Raw genomic sequence first — 23,972 nt, forward strand, 5'->3', positions numbered from 1 at the left:
TGAAGTAGGGAGGGCTGGCATACATTGTACTTACAGGTATTCAATTCCTTTAAAAATCAAGAATTCCTGTATTAAAAACATCCAGAAAAGTGGACTCTCAGTTTCTAAGTGCTTCAGCTTTTATCTAATATATTTTCCAAATCAGTAATATCAAATATATTACCCAGGATGCAACAGTCCTTCAGTGCCCTACTGTGTATTTTGAGTTATTGGATCTTCTTTTTTCCCCACTTTTAGGAGACTCCTCCAAATGATCATTTTAAATCAGCACTGAGAGCTCTCCTGAATTCCTCCCAGCATTTCTCACTGCTGGTTCTGAGTTCCTGCAGCCACAGGCTGCTCAAGTACAACCTTTGTGGGACTGGAGCACCATCAAATCTTTAGTCAGAGCATCAGAGTAGGACTGAAATTGCTATTGAAAATGTAATCTATTCCCTTAAAAATACTGGTGCCAAGACTGCAGGAAGAGTATACAGAACAGTATTTCCTGACATTCTATTTCCAGAAAAGTAGGTATCTTCCAAAATACAGATTTCAAAGTATCCCAAGGTATGAGGAGGAAAATTGGAAGAAACATTCATGTTGAAATCCCAGCAGGACAGAACACCCTGGCAGGAAGCTGAGGCCACTCAGGCAGTGGCAGTAATTTCCATCAGCCAACATACCTGTGCCAGGTCACAAACTGGTGCAGAAAAAGGAAACAGAAACCAAGAAGTTATCAAAGATCCTCAGAACTCATTGATAGGTTATCAGCAAATAACTCTGATAAGGAACCAGGGCGCTGTATAATCACCCAACAGCAGCAAGTTCACACACTGAATTGCTGCCTTTAGCTGCCATCTCCACACTAACTCCTGTTTTTCCATGGCACCTGGAATCCCAAATCCATTGGCTCCTGCAGAGCAGGGAGAGCAGCAGTGGCTCAACCAGTGGCTCTCACTGCTCCTGCAAGTAAAGAACACTCAGCCCTGGAGAATGAACACCTTCTGCCTCTCACACGCTTCACTGCCAAATTGTTCATCTCACAGACAAACATGAACTGGCTTTTATGTTTCAAGGGTGTTTATGTCTTGCATAATTTATTGGAGGCCCTACCCTGCTTACATCAAGCTCAAGAATAAGCCCTGATATATATTTTTAAAGGTCCAGGTCGTTATCAAGGAGCTTCCCTGGAGAGATGCCCTGTCAGAGGGTCAGCTGGGGCCAACCTCCCTTTTTCCTTCCCTCTCTCTGCTTCCCAGCCTCCATTTGGTGTGGTAGGGAAGTACAGAGTGCAGCATCCCATGCACAGGGCAGGAGAGCTGCCAGGGGAAAGGAACAGAACTCATCTTCTGCAGAAAAGCACATACCAACAGAGCTCACTACTACCCAGTCCAAAAAAAGATCAAGAAGCCAAACAACAGAAGAGCATTTTGAAGGGGTGGAGAGAAGCAACTCCAAATTAACCATGGCAAATGCAGATGAGCTTTAGGAGATGGGCAAGTGTGTCAGTTCCTTCAGGAGCACAGAAGCTTTGCTGATGAACTGACACTGCAATTAACAGCATCCATACCCAGGCCCCTCTCAACAGAAGGGTGCTTCACCCCAAAACACAGATATTTAAGGGTGGGTGTATAAAGGATGGGACCAGGCTCTTCTGAGTGACAGGACAAGGGGCAATGGGCAGAAACTGAATCTGAATATGAGGAAAAACTTATTTATTAGGGTGGCAAAGCACTGGAGCAGGCTGCCCAAAGAGGCTGTGGAGTCTCCTTCCTAGGAGATATTCAAACCCAATCCTGTTGGGTTTGAGTATCTCTTGATATCTGAATCTTGAATTCAGAACACAATCCTGTGCAACCTGCTCCAGGTGAACCTGCTCGAGCACGAGGTTGGACCAGATGATCTCCAGAGGTTCCTTCCAACCCCAGCCAGTTGTAAAACTGTAAAACACAAGATGCAGCTCCAGGAGTGTGCAGGGGCCAAGTCAGCACTTCCCGTGGCAAAATACATTGCTTCACACAACACTCTGACCTACAGAGCCACAGCATGTCAGGAGCCAAGAGAAAGCTGACATTTGAAACAGCATAAAGCTTGCATTTGGTGTGTTTAAAATGTTTTACTGTATCAGCTTCTCTACTAAGGGATATTTTAATGTAGATATGTGGTTTGAATACACAGGACACATGCCATGTACAATCTGGCCACAGAATAGCTCATGGCTGACAACTGGCTAAATAAATTACATCCAGAAATGAATTCACAACTTTAGATTGATCTAATTATTTCTGCCTCAACCCCAAAGTGTGGGTAAAATCCGACACTCAAGCAATTGCTGAAGTTATCCGAACATGGGATGTCATCCTGAAACGTCTTTTACTTGGAAAACAGTGGTGAGCATGCAAGCACTGCATTTGAATTACAGAGAAAAGAAAAAGAAACAAAGAGTAAATTTCAGAATGTGCCAAATGCAAGTAAGTTAATTTTCATGTGTTCCCAGCAGGATAATCTCCTGCTGCTTAGATACATCGTACAACAGGTTCACTATAAACTCCAAATAAAGATGGACACTGTTTTTTGCATTTAGGTAGTGTATCTGGATTTCTGCTTTTCATTTACTGGAACAAATCTGATACTGCTTCCGGAATTAAAGCTTCCCCTGGGGTTAAACAATTCACACAGTGATGATTTCCAAAAGCTACTTGCGCATAGTTTCAATTACGTAAGTTTTATAAAGGTCAGGTCTGGCCTCCTGCAAGGCCTTTGACACAATCCCCTACTGCATCCTCCAGAAGTGGAGAGAGATGGGTTTGAGCATGGACTGTTCAGTGATGGGGAATTGGTCAGATGGTCACATCCAGAGGGTAGTGGTCAACAGCTCAATGTCCAGACAGAGGTCAGGGGGTACCTCAGGGGTCTGCACTGCGACCAGCACTGTTTAACATCTCCAGTATTGGCACAGAAAGTGGGATCAAGTGCAGCCTCAGCAAATTAGCACATGATACCAGTGGTGCTGTTGACACTCTTGAAGGATGAGATGCCATCCAGAGAGACCTGGACAAGCTCAAGAAGCGAGACTATGGGAACCTCATGAGGCTTGCAAGGCCAAGTGCTGGTGCTGCACTGGGTCAGGGCAGCCCTTGGTGTCAATCCAGGCAGGGGATGAATGATCTAGAGCAGCCCTGCCCAGAAGGACTCAGTGCTGCTGCTGGATGAGAGGCTGGCCAGGAGCTGGCAGTGTGTGCTTGCAGCCCAGAAGGCAAATCCCATCCTGAGCTGCATCCCCAGCAACCTGGGCAGCAGGGACAGGGAGGGGATTCTGCCCCTCTGCTGAGCATATCCCTCTGGGGATAAACATTTTAGCAGACCCTGCTGGGGTAAGACAAGGGGTAAAGGTTTGAAACTGAGAGGGGAAATTCAGATTATTTATAAGGAAGATGTTACAATGAGGGTGGTAAAACACTGACACAGGTTGCCCGAAGAAGTGGTGGATACATCCCTGGAAACCCTCAAGGCCAGGTTGGATGGGGCTCTGAGCAACCTGGCTGAGTTGAAGACATCCCTTCTCCTTGCAGGAGGGTTGGACTGAATGGCCTTTAAAGGTCCCTTCCAGCCCAAATCATTCTGTGATTCCATGATTTGGAGTTTCTTACCAATGCTGAAGTCAACCTACAGATGTTTGTTGAAAATTAACCCAAGAGATTAAATACAGCTGGACACGTTAACCTGATTTCCAGTCTATATTATTTATGTGATCCCACATGGATTCTGCCTGTGCTCTGTGCTCTATGAAACAGTGTTTGCAGCTTACAGAAGCAAGCAGTGCAAACTTGCTTACAGAAGCAAACTTGTTCACATGGTTTCCATCTATGTTTATTTTATGGGTATCCACCTGAAATTAAGTCAACACAAAAGAAAAAGAGAAACAACAAAATTGAGTATTTTCAGAGGCAACACAAGCCCGAGTCTCGTGACAGCTGCTGTGCCTTTGTGGAATTTTAAGACACGGACACACATTTTTCCCCTTCCGCTGCTATTTCTGTTATGCACGTAAAAGGGAGAAATCAGCTTCTCAGGGAAAATCGTGGGTTCAGCTGTGATTGATACAGAACAAATCGATATCCCCCTAATTCAGAAGCAAGAGAACAGACACAGGTTGCATACTGCAAGCTCTTCAGTCCCAGAACTCTGCTGCTTTAATTCAGAGGCAGCTGGCAGAGCACACTGGAATTTCACTCAGCAGACACTTGAAAGCAAGTGGAGGCAACCACAAGCTCTCTCTCTGTGCATTTCTCTACTTGCACACAAACCTGTCTTCCAGAAATCAAGCATGAGACAGACCCAATGACTTTACTCCACTGAATGTGTCAAGATACCAGGAAAAGAGTGGATAAACATCTAAAAAGCAACTTACATACTGTAGCTGCAATGAAATAGGTCTCAGAATCATCCTTCAGTCCCCCACCCCAGTTTGGCACTGAACCAAGTCAGGTCCATGAGGGCTTTACAGTGAATTCAGAAGGATCTGAAGCTCTTGGTCCACTCAGTTACAGAATAGCCAAGAAAAGTGCCCTGGGAATATAAATCTTGAGAGCACTTGATCAAGGTACATCATAGCCCTGACACTCAATGCCCACCTCAAAATAGCACAATGTAATTTGGGAAGCAACAGATAAGGATGTTGGGGGTAACACGAATTTAACACAAGTAACAAAAAAAGGTGTAGAGAACTGTGATTTTCAAATTGAAGCTGCACTTTTAAATAGCCAGCAGTAACAAAACCAAGTGAATCATCCTACTTATCACCGACAGGCAAACGCAAACCAACAATGGATTCACAGTTGTGGCTAAAGAGTATTAACAGTTTGTGAAACATCATGTGGAAACTCGATACTTGTGGTTGAAAGGGATTCAATTCCAGAGATGATTAAGGCATCTTCAGCACAGCTGTAACCATACACTAGAGTATCTTCTGTACCTCAGAAACTGTTTCTAAACTCCACGATAATCCTCTAAACCTGATGTTCAGAACTTGTTCTGAAAGAATTACCTATCCACCCTCAGAGGAAACAAAACAACCCAACCCCTGTTAAATCCTTTGCAGCTAATCTATAGCAGCAATTCTTAAATACTCTGGTGCTGGTTTCAGTTGTAGTGCACATGTGTAACTACAGCCTAAACACCAACACCATTTGGCTGCAGTGGTCCTGAGAAGGCTGGAGGTGAGTGTGTATGCAGAGCCAGCTGCACAGGGTGGAGTCTGCCAGCAAAGCAGAGTAAGTGCAAAGTCTCACCCATTTTACAAATGCTGGGCTGGTTTTGCACCACCAGTGGGTATTTGGTGGAATAATAAAACAAAGCTCTCCTGGGGAGATGTCTAAGCATAAAACCTCTCAGAGAGAAATGTTTCTTGAAGGATACAGGCCAACCTCTAAAAGGTTTTGTTAAAGTCTCCTCATATCAGTCTGTTCCTCCATAGCTCCAGTTTCCGAAAGCAGTGTTCATTTTTGGGTTTCAGCATCCCCACCTGGCATGTGATGTTAGTTTCTTTCAGAAAGTCAGGGTTTGGGATTTTAAGCACCACTGGTGTAATTACATCCATCAGTTTCTCCAACCCACCAAAGATCTCCCCAGTCTTCCAGGTGCACTTAGTAGGAGAGAATGAAGCTGCTTGCAAAATTCTTGGGTATTTTCATGCAGGAAATAATGCCAGTTTAACAGCTCTCATACTCATACAAATTAGCTGCTGTTTGGTTGAATACATTCATATCTGCTATGAAAAATATGGCTCTATCAGCTGCTTCTTTATGAGCTTGTTCTAAACCAGTGATGTGACAGTGCAAAACTACTTATTTTCTGTTTCATCAAGACGTAATTCCTTCAGGCATTAAGATGTGGCATAAAATCTTTTACTGAATTGAGCAATTTCATTAAGTTTTCTGTAAAGAAAGCAAAATACAGCATGGAATACAAAAGCTTTTAAACTGTGCCAGGGAATATCATTGGGAAGGTAACAAACTATGCAAGCCACAGGCCTGTATGACACATTTAAAACATTTTCTGAGACATTAAATAACCACAGAAACAGCTTTATATAATATGATTTAACATCTGTTGTTCAAGAACTCAGGAGCAAATGTTTACTCTTTTCTGATTAATATTAGCAACTTTAAAAAAAATAAAAGGCATTCTTCTGATGACTGAAATACATTCCCAGGGGGAATTCAAGCACCACAGTTCTTTCCACAGAATACCTCCAAATAAAACACGGCCAAGCATTGCCTGAGAGATTAAACACAGAAGAACTCTACACAGCAGAGATTCCCACTTTAGGCATTTCACTTTTTCCTGCTTTTGAGGGAGGTGTTGTGAACTCTTACTCTCTTCTGCACGGAAGAAGAGATCTTCAGAGATGCTTTCTTTGTGAGGGACCTTTCCACAGCTCCGGGTTTCCATAGCAACAGCTGAGCATCCTCTCCACCCGTCAGCAGAGACTCATCCGTGGGGCTCCAGCAGAAGGAGCGGACAGTGGCCGAGTGTCCCTCACACAGGGTCCCCACCAGGCTCAGGCCATCGGTGCCACAGCTCATCAGGTGGATGTTTCCTGTGGAGGTTCCCCCAACCAGGAAGAGTTTCCCTGCCTTTTCGTGGTACAAGCCACCCACCAGGTAATGCAGGCTGTGGTTTTCAGAGCACACAGACTCTCTGACATCCAGAACATGCAGCAGTGTTATTGGTTCTTCAGTGTCCAGCTGAGCCATGTCCCACCAGCAGAACCCCTCATCGTGTGTCGTGCAATAGACCTGTTTGTAATCTCTCCCACACCAGCCAAGAGAACTCACTGATGAATCTGAATTGCAAGTTGATATCAAAGCATCATCCTCGTTATCCTTGTTGATGTCAAACAGGTTCACCAAGCCATCGGTTGACCCAGACACTACCAAATTAGGCTCAATAGGATGAAAACAGATTTTAGTGATGTCATCATTGTGACTTTCAGAATAGACTCCCAGGGGTTCTTTAGTGGTGCTGGCACAGTCTGAGATGCCTCTTGCATCCCAAAACACCAGAAACGTATCCTTTTCAACCTTTTCCGTTCCAGCACAAACGATGAGGTCACTGCAGCTGACATCAAAGCTGATGAAGACGTTGGAAGGATAACCCCTGAACACCTGCACAGCCTTCTGCGTGGCTGAGCGAACATCCCAGCACCTCACCATGCCCTCGCTGCAGGCTGAGAACACCACGCTGTCACACGCGTGTGCAAATCTCACCCCACTCAGGCTCCCGGGGTGGCTGCTGTACTCCCGCAGCAGCTGCAGGCTGTCTCTGTCGTACACCCTGAGGGATTTGTTGGAGCAGCAAACTGCCACGAAGCGGCTGCTGCCGGGCTGGGCGGCTGTGGAAGTGTCGATGTCCAGCAGGTAGGTGGGCTCCTCGCTGGGCTCACAGCGCCTGGCTATGCGCAGAGCCGCCAGCTGCTCCTCCACCTTCGCCACTGCACTCATCTCAAACGCTCTCCCCAGTGCTGCCAGAAACCTGGAATAAATAACATCCAAGGAGAGTTTTAATTACAATATTCTTAAACAGTGTTAGCTTTATAAACACCTACTTCTTTTGCAGAAGTGATGCACAGAGCTAAAATTCAATTATCCCAATGTCCTCCCCACCACAACTTCATTCACAGGAACACAGAACAGGAAAGGGCTCCCTGATTCAAGGAGCTCAGTCTCTCATGTCTGTAAGCACTACACCAGATAATCCCCTTAACAGATTAAACAGTCTATCTGGGAATCCTGGGAGAGTCACTTAGCTAAATTTGCTTTATTATTTTTATAAAGCAACATGATGTTCTCCACAAGAGGGAACAAAATGAAGTCATCCCCTCTACCTGAGGAGGAGTAAGTTTTGTTCTAGGAAGCACAGCCCACAAACAGCTGCATGACTACAACTGCAGGAGACTTCTTAAGCCAGCTTCTGGGCTGAGGGACGTGCACAGGGGAGGCAGAGAACAAGACCAAAATTATGCAGGACTACAGAATGAAATGGCCTGGTGAGGTAATTTTACAAGTATTTAGGTGCCCAATGACGCACAGAAACACCTGTCAGCATACCATGGACCACCTAAACAGCCCACATGACATGGGGAATTCACTGCAATTAAGCACCACAAGGTTTTCTGAGCCTCCTGTAAAACCACAGAACACTGGCTTTTAGTGCAGCTGATAAAAATCTTCCCTTCAGAGGCAATTCCTCTCTGGCACTACTGAACCCTCCTAGAAACCCAAACTATTTCGGTGATGCACACAAATGCAAACTTTACCCAGCAACTCCAAAGTGAAACAAAATTCTCTTGATCTTCTCTAAAATATGCCCTAAAAATAAGAAAAACCATAGTTTTTTCCCTTTCTATAACACAACAGAAAATTCTATTCTGTAATTGCAGTAATGATTCCATCAATTCAGAGTCAGGAAAGGCACAGCAGTATTAACATTTTAAAGAGATATTTGCTACGGTTTCAGTGGTTCACAAACCACAACCATGTTTAAAAGGAAGATGTAACTATGTTAAGTACAGTCATCCACTTCTGTTAAAAACACAGGTTCAATTAGACCACTGTTCTGTGTTCAGAAAGAATCAAACCCCAAACCTTGAGGGAATCACAGCAGGCTTTAAGGGGTCAACACTCCAGTGACTTCTCACTGGTACTGATATCTCCTTAAGGTCTGGGCCAGCAGCCAATCCCAGGTACCACATGCATGAAACAACCCTTCGGAAAAAAGTCCAAACAGAAATGGAGTAAACATCAAGCAGACACAGAATGCAAGAAAATAATCTCATGCCTTCCCAGCTGTCCTATCATCAATTTTTCTGCAAATTCTCCAGGCTGGATTTTTAGGGACGGAATGTGCAAGTTTCCATGTATTACTTGCTTTAGTCGTAATTGTTTTAATTGTCCATGAGGGACCAAAAACAAAGGAAAAGTTGCTACGACAAAGCTGCATTCTGCTTTTTTTTTTCTTCTTGGCGTTGTTTGTGGTTTCAGGGGTTTGCTTTCCCTCCTCTGGTTTGGTGCACACAAATATTCATGACACCATGTGACAAACCAGCAAGTTCTTAAAAAACAGCTTAAGTAGGCACACATAAAAACTTAATTCCCAAGTCACAAATAATCTCACTAAGCGATTTGCCTCAGTAATATCCTGACAATGAGGTCCCCAGGTTAATCTTCTACATCAAAGCAACCTTTCTGAGCACATCTAAAGTCATTTTTGCCATAAAATGCAGACATCCTGTGGAAACTCCTTTCCCTTCCGAAGCAAAGAAGTTCATCGTGTTTTCTGGCATTACCCTGTGTACAACCTACCCACAGAACTTGTTCCTTACTTACTTTTCTGGGTATGTCCTCAAATGAAAAAAGAACTATTACATAAAGCCAACTGTTCTCAAATGCTGTTTGCTACGCTGCTTAACACAGAACTGTTAAACTTCCATGCAAATTAATAACATAAAATTAAGAAATAAAATATTTTTAACATTATTAATTAGGAAATCTACTTAATTTAATTTACTGAAGAGTTACAAGGGAAGCTTCTACTTAAACAGAGTTTCAAACATACATGCTTGAGGGTGGAGAAAGGAGTGTTCGTAAACCAGCTCTCTTGTAGTGCTATGGTTACTAAAAAAATCAGGCTCTCTCTGTAAATTTTTTGCAAGAAAAATGTAGTTTTCCAAGCTGACCTGAATTTTAAACTCTAAATATTCAGACTTTGTCTACTCAAAAGGCCAAGTAAACTCAAACAGACACGTTCCTGACAAATGTCATCCATTTGGAAGGCAAGCTGCAGTTGTTTAAATATTACTGACTATGATAGAGAGTATCTTTCAATAAGCAGTTTCTAAAACACTCATGTCAGAGCTTTTACTGCTGGGGAGGGCGAGGGAACTCTACAAATACCCAGAAGTTGTAAAAAGCCAGAGTCTGCAAAAGGAGTTTCATTCAGTTTTAATAATATTTTCTGGGAAATAAAATTATCCCAAGATAACTCTTAAGCTTTTACCCCAAATGGCTTAAGTACAGCTATTCTGAAATACCAGAAAATGCAGTTCATGTTTTCAGACAGAAGTGCAATTTCCACCATCAGGAAGGTGAAGGGCTCAGTTTTCAATTCTATTTCCACTGCAACAACTAAGAAGCCTTAAAATTGTGTTCGATGGCAGCCAGGTTTTTGCTAAAAACTCAGTAAAATGTCTGCCTTAGAAAGAAAGTCTTCAGACTATTATGAAATTGTGATTGAAGGTTATATAAACAATTCATGCTCAAACTTCAGGGTGTAGCTGCCAGCCCTTCCTTTTCAGAAGGGGAAGTCACTGTTGTATTTTGATGGGAAAGTTTAAATGGCAGGAATAGGATCTGTGTTAAATTTATGAGACAAATAGGAAACAATGGTCTTCCAAACACAATAGAAGATAACTAAGCACTGGACTGCAGCCACCTACAAAGCACATGGTCCTCTGCACTGAAGCACTTTTAGTTCCTTAAGTTCAACAACAGAGGTATCTGTTTTCCAAAGAATCCTTTGGCAAAATCAGTGTATTTGAAACGTGACATGCTTTGGATACAACACAACAGGCAGTTGTGATGATCAGAGAGAACTGCTCATGTTTGTGTGACAAATTCTCTGACACAAAGGCTTTGTAGGACACCAACAGCTTGCTCTTGGACTGCTCCAGTCTCAGAAGGAATCACAGAGGGCACTGGCCAAAAGCTCTTCTTTCCCCATGGCAGCTCCTTTGCTCAGAATGTGAGCAAGTTCATTAAATTCAGGTTCTTCACCACCTCCAGCTCACAGCAGCCCATGGACTGGATCCAGAGTCTCAACACTGACAAAATCCAGGTGATCTCAAGGTGCCAGGAAATCACCACCACTGGGATGACACACAGGAGTACCTGGCTGAAGGTGTCTAGCTCTGGCCAGTCACTCGTGTTTGAAACAGAGGTGCAATTCCATCCTTAGGGATCACCACTCCTTAGGTGGAACAGCTGCATCTTTCAGCTGCACCCACACCTGCACCCTCCCGGGCCAGGCAAAGCCACCTTTTACAAATTAAACCTGAAACTTCTGTGCTATTGTATCTAGACCTCTGGAACTACACTCGTGATCTGTTCTGTGAATTAACTTCACAGGTAGATGCAACCCCTGCACATCTCCTGGATGTCACAGCTACCAGGAACAACAGGCTTCGGGAAGGACACTCAAACCTCATTACATCTTGGGAACTCAGAATAAATGCAGTTCTCTGAAATAACCTAAAATATTTTGACCTCCAGGGTATCCTTCAAGGCTCCTTTAAAAAAGAAATAAACTCAATGTTTAGAATAGAAGGCACGAAGTGGAAGTGATGCCAAAGAGGCAGGACAGGATTTCAAATGCCTTTGTTATGTGTTTTCCACTGGTGCAGCATAGAAACAACCATACAGCAAGACTAGAAGCAAACAGTTCTGCCAAAGGCAGCCCTTTCCAATGGTGGAGAAATGAAAAGCAAGTACCTATCTGCACAAACTAAACACTTAACATTGTCCCAGCACATACTGCTGTGCTGTTTGTGCAGTATTCTAAATGTTGCAGCCTCAATTCAAGCCAACAGGCTCATCAGTCCTCTTCAATCCAGAGCATTTTTCAAAAGATAAACCAGCAAATCATAAGTTATTTCCCTTTTCCTTTGAGTGGTGTACAGAAGATGCTGCCAAGTTGCATAGCTCTCCTTTCCAAAAGGGAATGTTAACTCAAAAATATATAGAAATACATATTTTCCTTTGAAAAATACAGTGAAAAATGTGGGAAAAATGGCACATTCTCAAAGATTTAATAACTAATGTAAGAGTAACTTATGAGTAGGAGGGTAGAAATGTGTAATAAAATGCAATAAAAATGAAAACGACCCATAGTTCTGGTCTTTGCAGAGGTCAAATACCAAAAATAGCAAGGGATCTGAACAGCAGTAGATGAAATCTTGCACTGTTCTTTCCTACTATAAACAATACAAATAGACCCTCCCTTTATTTTCACAATTACTAAAAGTTCAAGAACGAGCTAAGAAGGAACCCGGAGCTCTGGGCAGCGGGAAGCATGAGGCAGGACATGTGGTTTGCATTTGAAAGCAGAGCTGCCAAGGCAGGCAGAACACATCAGAGCTGCACTGCCCTGATGCAGGAGGCCTGCAGGGACCTCTCCTCGCTGGCACCACCCCCCAGCAGAAGCAAATGATCTAAGCACTGAGGGGAGGCACAGAACACCCATCAGGAACGCTCAGGTTCTCCAGGATACACCCTCCCATAGCTGGTTTTGTTATTTTACCCAAGCAGAGGGAGAAGGGGTTTTTCCAGCATTCCCACAAAGCCTGCTGAAGGCAAAGAGCATTTTAGTCATCAGGCAGGAAGGGAATAAAATGCACGAGAGGCTACGCTAAAGCGCAGAGACAAGATGTAACTGCCAAGAGAATTATTTCATCCTCTCAAATCAGCTGCATCTCGCTTCCAAATGTAAAGCACAGTCAGAAGGAAGCTCCATGTAATTCTTCATTTGCAGTACAGAGAAAATTGTATCAGTAGAATAAAAAGGAGGAAAAAGATAAAACGCAAAGTCTATGGGAAGATGAAAAAAATGAGGTCTACCAAGCTACTTGCCTTTCATGAAATCAATTCCTGCCCTCCCACAAGGACTGAGCTTGGGGGTACAATCCTGTTCAGCAATGGAGAGAGGAGCTGTAGGTGGGAGAATGAACCAAGGAAATGGCCTTAAACAGTACTGGTTGGAGGGAAAAAATAAAAGTCAGAGGTAGGACAGAATAAAGGGGAAAAGGCCCAGGTGTTCAGTGCCTTGGGGTTCAGTAATTCAGAAGAAAAATTAAAAAATGGAAACTACAACTTTTGTGAACTTATCTTTTGGGGGCATAAGCAGATATTCACATCAATATAGAAACAAAACCTCTTTTGAATATTGTACTGGACATCCATAGAGAGAGAATGTAAAAACAGCTTCTGGATTGGATCAAGCATAGCTTTAAATGCATAAATCATAAAACCATACACTGAGTATGTTCATCAAGAGAAAACTTTCAGGTTGTCTTTTTTTTGGTGTAAGGATTTGCATTCAAACTAGAAAGACCTATCTTGATTTTGCATCCAACACTGGAAAATATGGTGGAGACAGGTGAGATCTAGAACATTTAGGCATGCCTTCAGGTCCAAAGTGCAATGAATTAACATTCAAACTTTAGAAACTGAAAGCCTATTGACAGAAATTCATGAACCAAAGAGATGGGAAAGAGCTGCAAAAGACCAGATGACAATTGAAAAAGTGTAGAATAATCTAATGTACAATTAAAAAAAATCAAATTAGCTAGAAAGCACTACACAAAACTACAAAAACGCCAAGGTACAAATGTTGGCTTCAAGATTAAGGCAAATTTATTAAAATATGATGCTCAGATTGCTAACCTACCTTCTCTGGAAAAATTCAGGAGACCCTGACATAAACATGGGAAAGAGTTTCTAAATACTCTAAGAAGCTGTGTAAAACAATGTTTCAAACAGATTTAAGAATATTCCTTTTTCAGTCTTCATCCAATTCCATGCTGATGACACAGATCTACTAATAGAGGAGCCATAAAGGAAGCTGTCCTCAAAATCCCACTCTGCCATGAGCAGCTGGACCCACAAGAACCTCCTTGTGAAGGGGAGCTTTCCTCGTAGTGACCTCACCAGGTAGAGGATGTGACTGCATCCAGGTGTGGATGAGGTGGTCATCCAATAAAGGAGTAATAAGAGGATAAGAGATGCTCTATTTTACTCTCATGGCTATTCTCAGATCAAGCTGACAGAAGCTGCAGCAGAAGCAATCCTATTTTATAAAGGCAGATTTGAAAGAGTCCCAGGCAAAGGGTAAATTACAGAAAGAGATACTGCAGTTGGGCTGTTTGTATTCTAAATTCTATATAATATGTTTTCTTCTTTTTTTTCTGGCAAAGAATACTGTATTTAAAAACAGCCTGTGAAAGCTAATCTATGCCTGAATTGTGTGCTCAAAAGCTGCTGAACAGGTAAATAACAAATGCTGCATCCTCAGGTAGATTCTAGAGAACAGGAAAATTGTCCTAGTGCTGAGCCCTGGCTTCAGGGGGGTCTGAGCTCTGAGATGAGGGTCAAATATGAGTTTGTCTGCAATGGAACCACACCTATCCAGCCAATCTGCTGCAAACCTTGAAGAGAATCCAAGTCTCAGCCTTCTGCACTTGAGCTTATCTCATCAGACCACAGTGACCACAGAGAAGTCATTTCCTTTCTCCTGAGCACCTCCCACTGAACGCATCATACTGACACGACTTTCTGTAACCACAAACAGAGGAAAGAAGATACAGAACTAATCAGCCTCTCAAATAACACACAGCCAACAGCTGCTGGGAACGAAACACAGAGGGTACAATGCTCACCTACATGCGGTATTAAGTTTTTCTCCATTCACATTTCCACATGACAGCCAGAGCAGCTCAGAGGACATTCAAGCTCACTAACTGCATTTTCTTTTGTGAAGAGGTCCAACAGCTTTGCTGTCTGACTTGGCACTAGAGCTACACACTGAGATGGTCATCTCAAAGAAGACAGAAATGAAGTATTTATCTAAGTGGATTTGAACAAGAGCCTGGCCTACAAACACCTCCTAGACCTGACTGAGGCAGAACAGCTTGCTGAGCAATTCCCAGCAAGGGGTAACATTCATTCCTCACTTTGTCAGCCAATGAAACAAGGACAGTAGTTGCCCAACTCACAATCCTTGTGCATACAAACATTAGTAAGTACAGCCAGCAGCAGACTTTCAAAGAAAAAACCTTATTCTGAATGTCTACACTACAAGAAAAAATGCAAAAGTCACAGTGACACCGTGGTGCACCTGCAAATTCCACGATCGAAATGTGCTCTGCTGCCCTTTCAAGTTTGGGATTACAAGAAAGGACTCCAAGAGTGATGATTTTCAGGGCCATTTTAAGCTGAACAAAACACCACATGAACAGGCAACACCAATGATCCACCCTGCAGAGAAAGGTGAAAGGAAAAAATTACTTACCCAGCTGCATGAATAATTTAGTGACTCTGAAACAACACCATTTATTTCCTTCAATTTAGACATTGCCACTTACTACCAGCATCCTCATAAAAAAGAAACCTGGAAATAAGTAAGAAGAGTCTTCCCAAATATTAAATTTTGCTGAAATTCTTCCAAAGAATTTATTTCCACACCACAGGAAGCCTGGGAAATTTCAGCCTGAATTTAGCAGCAACCATAATAAAAGGATATAAAGAGACTTTGCTATAAATGGAGAAATAGCTCCTACTACCACACACTGGTGCCAAAATACCTACAATGACATAAAGTCAATGTTTTATTTACTGTAATATTTTAGAAATCCTTTCACAACAGTAATTTACCTTAAGTACACTTCATTATCAGAGCTCATTCTTCAAAACACAAAACTATTATGTTTTCAAGACCCTTTCCTTGACAACACAAACTTAAACCAGTTGCTGGTGAACAAGTAAGAAGGCAATCCCTGACATTTGCAGATGTAGAGGAATACAAGACACACAACATTTGTGTTCTTGGTAATTTTTAGCACCACTCTAACTTCACTGCCCAAGCAATTCTCTGCAGTTCCAGCTGTACTGCACAGGCAAAAACATCTGTCACGACTTCTCATTTTCCTCATCTGCTTCCCCAGAACACGCAGATCACTGAGGTGTCTTCACCAGTCACATCCTACAATATCCATTTTTTTTGTATTTAGCTAGTCCAGAACATCCCCACGTCAAGATAATTTGTCAGACCCTCTCCAGTTTCAAAGCAACAAGAGAAACTCGAGATCCCTGTGTGCCCATGACAGTTCACAGACTATCAGTTTCCAAAACATGCTCTTTGTGCACAGTCTGACAGCTGGAGGCTCTGCTGAATCTTTATCATGCCCTAAGCTCAATTTTCAATGCTTTGTAGCAGACAAAAGGAAAAGATGTCATGTAAGTGACAACAGGAGGATGGAAGAGGCTGAAATAAAGGGTTTCAGAGCTATGTTGACTCTTTCATGCTCAGGAGAATTTACTTTTGAGTCTTCATAAAAGATGCTAAGGCGTCAAGGCTGTAGACATTGAACCCAGGCAAGGCACGCTCTTCAGCCCTTTGTTTTCAGGAGCCTTGAGACAGTGCTTACACTTGAACCATGCACAGAACTCCTGTAGCAGCTTCACTGATGTCATGAAAGACTTTTAAAATAATCAGCTTTTCCTTTTCATGACACCCAAATGCACAGTGATTTTCCATACTGCACTGGAAGTTCACGTTCAACTGATTTTTAACTCTGTAAGTCATTTAGGACTCAGACATAAGAAACAAAATCATGAAAGGGAAGGACAAAGGAGATAATGTGCAAGTATTGATACTCCAGACTTTCTGATCAAGAGATCTGCTGTATGCAGAAACACAGACAATTCCTGCTGGCAAATCACAACAGAACTGTATGTTTTTGTTAGCACCCATGAACCACTAAGACCTGGGTGGGAATCTTATTTTTCTGAGATCCACAAACACCTTTCCAACATCTTCAGCAGCCTGTTGCCCCAAAATAAGACAGGACTAAAAAGCAAAGTCAAGAGCTTTATGCATTTTAATAACCTTGCTCTCAAGCCATGTTTGTTCTCAATGCTTAAGTAAACCCATATTTCACAGGGTCATAACAGGCTCCCAGCAGTGCTCTTTGCTGAGGCCAATGCCTTGATAACTAAGCCATAATCAAGTGCAGAGAAGGAAGGGTTAGATGGTGCAGGTAATGGACTGTTTATTTCACAAGAAGTAGCTGGATGCTTTGCCTTGTGTAGCTTGGCAAAGACAGAGACTGAGCGGGGATACGATTACTATCTACAAATACATCAAAGGAGCAAATGCTGAGGAGGGAGGGGAACTACTCAAGAACAATACTGGCACAAGAGTTTAAGAGTATAAACTGACCATAAATAAAAGATGGGAGCAGAAATCATAAAGTTTATCTTACAAAATACCTTCCAATTATAACAGTGGGGGTAAAAACCTTAACTGTCTTCATCTGCTTTTATAACCTCGCCAGCCTGGCACCCACCACTGTCCTTGCACAGCAAAGAACCCAAATAGGAAGGCAGACTGAGAAACAAGCAACTCCAAGATAAGCTGGCTCATTATTCCTTTCTGGAAGATACCACGTTGCCAGGCAGCAAATAGCAGGACACGCTATTTGCTCACTCCATAGTCTCAAAAGCAGCCTTAAGACCTTAGTAAGAGGCTATGTAAATGCACAGAGCATGCAGCTTCCAGCTGAAGAAGGTGGTCTCCTCTCCATGCCCCTGGAACTGTGGGGATAGCAGCGCAAGGACTTGAGCGTGCCTTTCCACACGCCACAGCTAATGCCAAGGCTGCTGGGTGGAAAATCCAAAGTTTGGGACACAGTCGGCCAGAGGCTGTTTTTCCGCGTTTGGCCACCGGGTGTCGCCAGTGACCGCCCAGAGCAGCTCAGCCGCGCTCAGTGAATCACCATTGACTCGATCCAAAGAGAGTTATTAAAGTAACAATATTTTTTTCCTTCCTTTTAAAAGGCTCCTTTCCTCAAATCAGACCCTTAATCAAAAATCAGCCTTCACTTAGAACTGTCTAGCATGAAAAGCTGAAGGGAAAAAAAAAAACCAACCAAATTCAACTACACCACAACTTCCATTTCTGAACCACCAGAGGTTAAAAATATACACATGTTCTTTATTAAAATCTCATTTGGTGACTTCAGAGATTTTGATATTTCAGACTTCATAATAATGCGAGATGCAACTCATATGTCCATGCAATGCACACATAAACATACAGGGAATGACTTGTGTGCATTTGTGCTCTTCTAGCATCCAGCAAGTGCAGAGTCCACACACACCCATCACTCCAACTTCCCAGGGAGGAGGGATGAACAAACCAAACCCAGCCACTACAAAACCCTTCCTCTCTCAATGAGTTACACTCATATCTATCTCCTACAAATATTCCTGAAGCAGGAGTGTTCAATGCATATGCAAGGTAATAGTTGCCCAAGACATTAAATCACTAGAAAGAATTTCTCTTTAAATCTGTTTTTCTCCCTTTCAAAACTGAGCCATGTATTTCCTTAGATATCCTGACAGATATTGAATAAACTCAAATCAAATCCTCTTACCTCAAAAAACTCCTTAATAAACCACATAACAACTCAAATAAGTTAGAATTGCTAATAAAAGAGCTGTATGTTTCCAAAGAAGAATTTCTGCTTTCACAGCTGCTTGTGTCTTCTAATTGCACAAAGGAGTAATAACATTTAATTTCAGTTTCCCACTCATTCCCATAGCAACAAAGATACACCAATTATTGTTTTGAAAAGGTCCTCAAATTATTGAAAAGTGAAGAATATCTGAAGCTTCCTACTCCAGGTAGTGCCAGCATACAACTCCAGTTTGCCAATTTTAGTTAAATGCTGGGTTGTTTTTTCACCAATTTAACTGCTTGCCAATTGTGCAGCTCTTTTTCATCTTATTTTAAACAAGAAACTAAGCAATGGTTTTGCTTTGAAATAATGGACGGGAAAAAAAGAAAGATCTCATAGTTACAGAGAGCTGCAGAGAGGTGCAAGTGAAAAGTTGCTAAGCAATTAAAAATAAAAAAAATTATTATTCTGCTGAAGAAGAAAAAATTAGTTGCAAGAAAGAAGATAAATACAGCAAAACAATCATTTTACTTTAAAGCTAATTTTGGTTCTGAATCAGTTAGTTTAATTCAGTGTAAGAACGACAAGTGTTTTAATCCACCTGTTTTTTCACAGATAAGATTCAGTTGCCATATTAAACAAAGACTCCTGTTGTTTTGATTTTTTTATTAGGTTTTCATTTAGCTGGAAAACTACAGAATTTTAAAAAAATAGCAAGTGCCCTTTCAAGGCCACAATGCATTCTTACATAAAACAAGTCTCAAAGAGGAAAACAATAGGAACTCAGAAGTTTTGAAATACTTGCATTCTTCTATCTGCTGTGAATTTAGTCTCAAACTAAATGTTAAGGTCACCTCAAAACGTTTTCAGCAATACAAACAGTGTGATAAAAAATAATACAAAACCCTTATAATATTAACAATTTGCAAGAAGTGCTTTCAGATTAATGTGAAAAGAGGTGATAAATTAATGTAAAGTCTGTAAAGGATATAAACAACAGTACAGATGGGGTAATGTTGCAAAGGAGATCAGACTAGATAATGTAGTGGTCTTTCTGGACTTTAACACCTGATATAAACAGAATAAAAATTTATCAGACTGAAGAGCTTATAGGATAATATGAACTTGTTAGAAAGGACAGCTGCAAATATTTGCTTCCTGCCAATACTTATAAATTATTTTAACTGCTGAAAGGATTCATCCTGTAAGACCTAGAAACAGGACAGAAAACACATTCTATGCTGGGACCTTCAGAACAGCCTAATGGAATTACCCAGTATTTATCCTGCAATTTGAGTGTGATTTTTACAGTCCTCTACACTGGTTTAGCTTCTTCTTTCCCACCCCCATTTCCTGCTTTGTTCTCACTGAGGTATTTTTTTAAAACTCGCATGAAAGTATCAGCTAAAGCAAAAATACATTATAGAAACAGTTCATCAAACTACTGAAGGTATCAGACATCCTTCACCCCCAGTCTAAAGCTTCACCTACCAAAGCAGCCATCTCTATCCCATTTCCCAGTCCCTCCACCTCCCATCCACTTTAAAAGTTAAAAATTCTATCAATTATGCCCAGAAGTTACCTCCACATATATTTCACTAACCCTAAATTAAATGCAGGAGTAAATAATAGAGGAAAATGCACCAGCAAGAATTTATGTAACTGTTTTGTGTTTAACTCTTCTGTTAAAGGAAAAGAGACAATTGCAGGGACATGAGAAGGGGAGAGGGCTAAGGGAGAAGTGGGCAGTGTGTCAGGCTGAAGACTGAGGAGGGCAAAGGTGTGTTTGAGGTTGAACCTCCTAAACCCACATGGGGATGGGCAATATGCTCTTCTTCTGCCTCCACTGCCCACCTTGCTCCCAAGTCTCAAACCACACTCCAAAACCTTGCCAAGTCTCTGATTCACCATTTTCAACACTTTTTTTTTATGTCTGGTGTGAAAGCCACTAACATGCCTATCCTCACACAGGAGAAGCCGAACCATATATTAAGCATCTTTGCACTCACCAAATAAAACCAAGTCTTGGACTGTCAGCAGAGGCAGCTTGATATCAATAATCAGCTGAACACCAAGCTGAGCAGCATGGTAGTGCTGATTTCCTTCTGTTTTGCTGTTTTTTCTTTTTTTTGCCCAGAAAAGCTTGGAAATACCATTCTATTTATACTTCCAGAAAAAGGCACAACAAAGCTGCAGAACCCAGCTGGGAAGTGCTGCAAGCAGGTAAGAACCATCTGGTCTCTCAGGTGGACTCCCACACAGTCAGACACAGACCAGATCCCAAGGCTGCCCTGTAAAAATGATGCAGTGAAAGAAAAAACATTTTTAAATAATCATCTTGAAAGGTTGAGAGAATTGGGGTTATTCAGCCTGGAAAAAAGAAGGCTTTGGGGTGACTTAATCACAGGCTTCCAGTGGGAGCCTGCAAGAAAGACAGAGAGAGACTATTTACAATGGCCTGGAGTGACAGGACAAGAGGGAATGGATTCAAAGTGAGAGAGGGCAGGAAGAAATTCTTGACTATGAGGATGGTGAGCCACTGGCACAGGTTGCCCAGAGAAGCTGTGGATGCTCCATCCCTGGAGGTGTTCAAGACAAGGCTGGTTGGGCCTTGGAGTAACCTGGTCTGGTGGAAGATGTCCCTGCCCATGGCAGGGGGTTGGAACCAGATTTTAAGGTCCCTTTCAATCCACACCATTCTATGATTGTGTGCTCTTTTTCAAAAATCATTTTAATAGCCACCTGATCATCGATCATCCTATGTACAGAACTCTTATGTGGAAAAAAAGAAATTTCCTAAAAAGTCTGAGACCACAGAAGAAGCAGGCAGGCCTCAGGTCATGTCAATGCATGCAGAGGCTGCCCAGGAGTTCTGGGCCCAACTTTCCCTGCAAGGCTGTTCCTTAACCCATAAAAAGACATCTGGAGGAAAACACAAACAGCTACACCAGTCTTACTCTAAACAAACAGAAACCAACACGCAAACTTTAAACAAGCACCATGCAACATTAGCACCTAGAAACCACAGGATTCACATAAACACAAACCTTTTCAGTTACTCTGCTGACAGGGACAGTTATCTTCAAGGAGCTACTCTGCACACACACTTCACTAAACCTGACTGTTCTCTTAAACAGGAAACCCACTGGAAATATTAGGAAATAAAACTTAGTTCTGAGAGCAAAGTTTTTACAGACCTAAAACCCAACATACTAAGAAAAGAGCTTGTGTTTCTGCATTCTTCCAAATATGTAACAAATTTCTAGGAAAAAAACTAATTTGGAATTATAGGGTTATAACCAATATGAGGTAGTAACACAACACAGAAGTGACAATTCCTTTATTTTGTACGAAAAAGTAAATTCTCCAACACAGCATACTTAGAGATATCTGTTGATTATATAAAATGTAACTTAAGGATATGCATATCACAGCTTTGGCAGTAGTTTCTGTAACTGTTCTTCCACTCACAACTACAGAAAAGTTTCTTTTCCATTTTTTCCAAGGAAGTAAAACAACCAAATAAAAGCTTTCATTTCTTCTTCTGACCTTTCTCAGATTTGTTTGGGATTATTTTTGTTTCAGACTGTTACTATTATTAATAAACATGCCCATCTGCACCAAACCTGGGTGAGGTCAGCTGGTGCTTACTAACATAACTTCCTAACACATATGTTTCATTGAATCACACAATCATTTCGGTGTCCCCTGGCCAGAGTGCCTTTATTTTGGGCACGAAGCTCCCATGCTTTGCTGAGTGACAGCATAAACTCACAGTGCAAATCGAGCGCTCCGATTCACATCTTGTCAGCACAGCCAGCGACGCTTCAGCTCAGCCTGGCGGGAGGAGAAAGGCAGAGGTGAGGGAGGGCAGCACAGCCGGAGAAGCCCAGATGCCCCCGTGGGCAACCTCTCTGTGCCCACAGGAGCCCCACAGGGACAACCCCGGCACTGGGCGCTGCCCTGCCCTCACAGCCCCCCAGGGCACCCACAGCCGATCCCTCAGGGCACAGTGCCCCACAGCCCATCCCTCAGCACAGTGCCCCACAGCCGAACCCTCAGGGCACAGTGCCCCACAGCCGATCCCTCAACACAGTGCCCCACAGCTGATCCCTCAGGGCACAGTGCCCCACAGCCGATCCCTCGGGGCACAGTGCCCCACAGCCCATCCCTCAGCACAGTGCCCCACAGCCGATCCTTCAGGGCACAGTGCCCCACAGCCCATCCCTCAGCACAGTGCCCCACAGCCGATCCCTCGGGGCACAGTGCCCCACAGCCGCTCCCTCAGGGCACAGTGCCCCACAGCCGATCCCTCAGCACAGTGCCCCACAGCCCATCCCTCAGGGCACAGTGCCCCACAGCCGCTCCCTCAGGGCACAGTGCCCCACAGCCGATCCCTCAGCACAGTGCCCCACAGCCCATCCCTCAGGGCACAGTGCCCCACAGCCGCTCCCTCAGAGCACAGTGCCCCACAGCCGATCCCTCAGCACAGTGCCCCACAGCCGATCCCTCGGGGCACAGTGCCCCACAGCCGATCTCTCAGGGCACAGTGCTCCACAGCCGATCCCTCGGGGCACAGTGCCCCACAGCCGATCCCTCGGGGCACCCTGCCCCACAGCCGATCCCTCAGGGCACAGTGCCCCACAGCTGATCCCTCGGGGCACCCTGCCCCACAGCCGATCCCTCAATGCACAGTGCTCCACAGCCCATCCCTCGGGGCACAGTGCCCGGGCCCTCCTCACCCCACACCGCCCCCGGCCTGCTCCGAGCTCCCAGGGCTCCTCACGCCGGGACCGCAGTGTTCTGTGCCCGGGGTGCCTGTCTCGGCCCTGCAGGGGATCCTCGCCCCCGATCACCCACGGTTCCTCACCCAGGATCCTCATCCCACCTTCCCCAGGGGTTCTTTACCCGTATTCTTCTTCCGGCCGCCCCAGGTCTTTGACCCGGCCGCTCCCGGGTCGTTTACCCGGGATCCTTATCCCAGCCCGCCCAGGAGCTCCCTGTCCCTGCCGGTGTTCCTTACCGGGATCCTTATCCCGGCCGTTCCAGAGGCTCCCGATCCCTGTCCCTGTCCCTGTCCCTGTCCTCTCCCGCTCCCCCAGAGCCGCCTCAACCGCTGCGGCTGCCGCGTGCGCGCCGCGCTGCCGCTGCCGCTGCAAGCCCCGCCCCGCCGCCTCTCCAGCCATCCCATTGGCTGCTGCGGCCGCCATCTTCCATCCATGGAGGCGGGGAAAGGAAGCGACGCACGGGAAGGGGATTGGTGCAAAGCGCGGAAGAGGTGCGGCCAAGCGGCAGTCGGCGCGGTCTGATTGGCTGGCGCAGGAAGCCCCGCCCCCAGCACTAGGCGGGGCTCCGCTCGGGCATGGCGCGGGTTGGCGGGAGCTTGGCGCGGGAATGGCAGGGAGCAGTGGGGCTGCGGGAAATGGGGAATGTGCTGCGGGGCTGCAGCCCCCGGGAGAGCAGGAACACCGGAGTACGGCCTGGGAGAAACCCAAACAGGAACAGGGAAACTTAATTAGGTTTCCTTCTCTTTCAGCTTGCTGTTAGATCAGCAAGATCTAACAGATCTTTTTTCCCCAGATCCTTATTTTTTTTCCAGTTAAACTTCCAAAAAGTGTTTTTATCCTGTTTTTACTTACCATGTACTAGACTAACACATCCAGGCTAGTTGAAGGAAGACAGCAAAACTAACATTTGA

The 23,972-nt window shown here is 43.8% G+C and overlaps 1 protein-coding gene across 2 annotated transcripts; it reads right to left on the bottom strand.

Moving 5' to 3' along the window:
* Positions 1 to 4,712: 4,712 nt before the first annotated feature.
* Positions 4,713 to 22,196, bottom strand: WDR89 (WD repeat domain 89). 2 transcript variants are annotated; one of them, XM_085061141.1, is made up of 3 exons: positions 22,050 to 22,196; positions 20,284 to 20,560; positions 4,713 to 7,518 (listed from the first exon to the last, which is right to left on the bottom strand). In XM_085061141.1, the coding sequence occupies exon 3, from the start codon at positions 7,485 to 7,487 to the stop codon at positions 6,318 to 6,320; it is 1,170 nt and encodes a 389-aa protein (XP_084917267.1). In that variant the 5' UTR covers positions 7,488 to 7,518; positions 20,284 to 20,560; positions 22,050 to 22,196; the 3' UTR covers positions 4,713 to 6,317. The 2 variants fall into 2 exon arrangements, with proteins under 2 accessions (XP_084917267.1, XP_084917266.1); XM_085061140.1 differs by lacking the exon at positions 20,284 to 20,560 and having other exon boundaries at positions 22,050 to 22,195.
* Positions 22,197 to 23,972: the final 1,776 nt, after the last annotated feature.

Source organism: Lichenostomus cassidix, chromosome 5 (genome assembly GCF_008360975.1).
Source record: "Lichenostomus cassidix isolate B80296 chromosome 5, HeHo_3.0, whole genome shotgun sequence".
In the NCBI taxonomy this organism is placed as follows: domain Eukaryota; kingdom Metazoa; phylum Chordata; class Aves; order Passeriformes; family Meliphagidae; genus Lichenostomus; species Lichenostomus cassidix.

Bases quoted from the DNA above. Each gene is read 5' to 3' on its own strand.
- WDR89 (XM_085061141.1), bottom strand. From the start codon at position 7,487: ATGAGTGCAGTGGCGAAGGTGGAGGAGCAGCTGGCGGCTCTGCGCATA.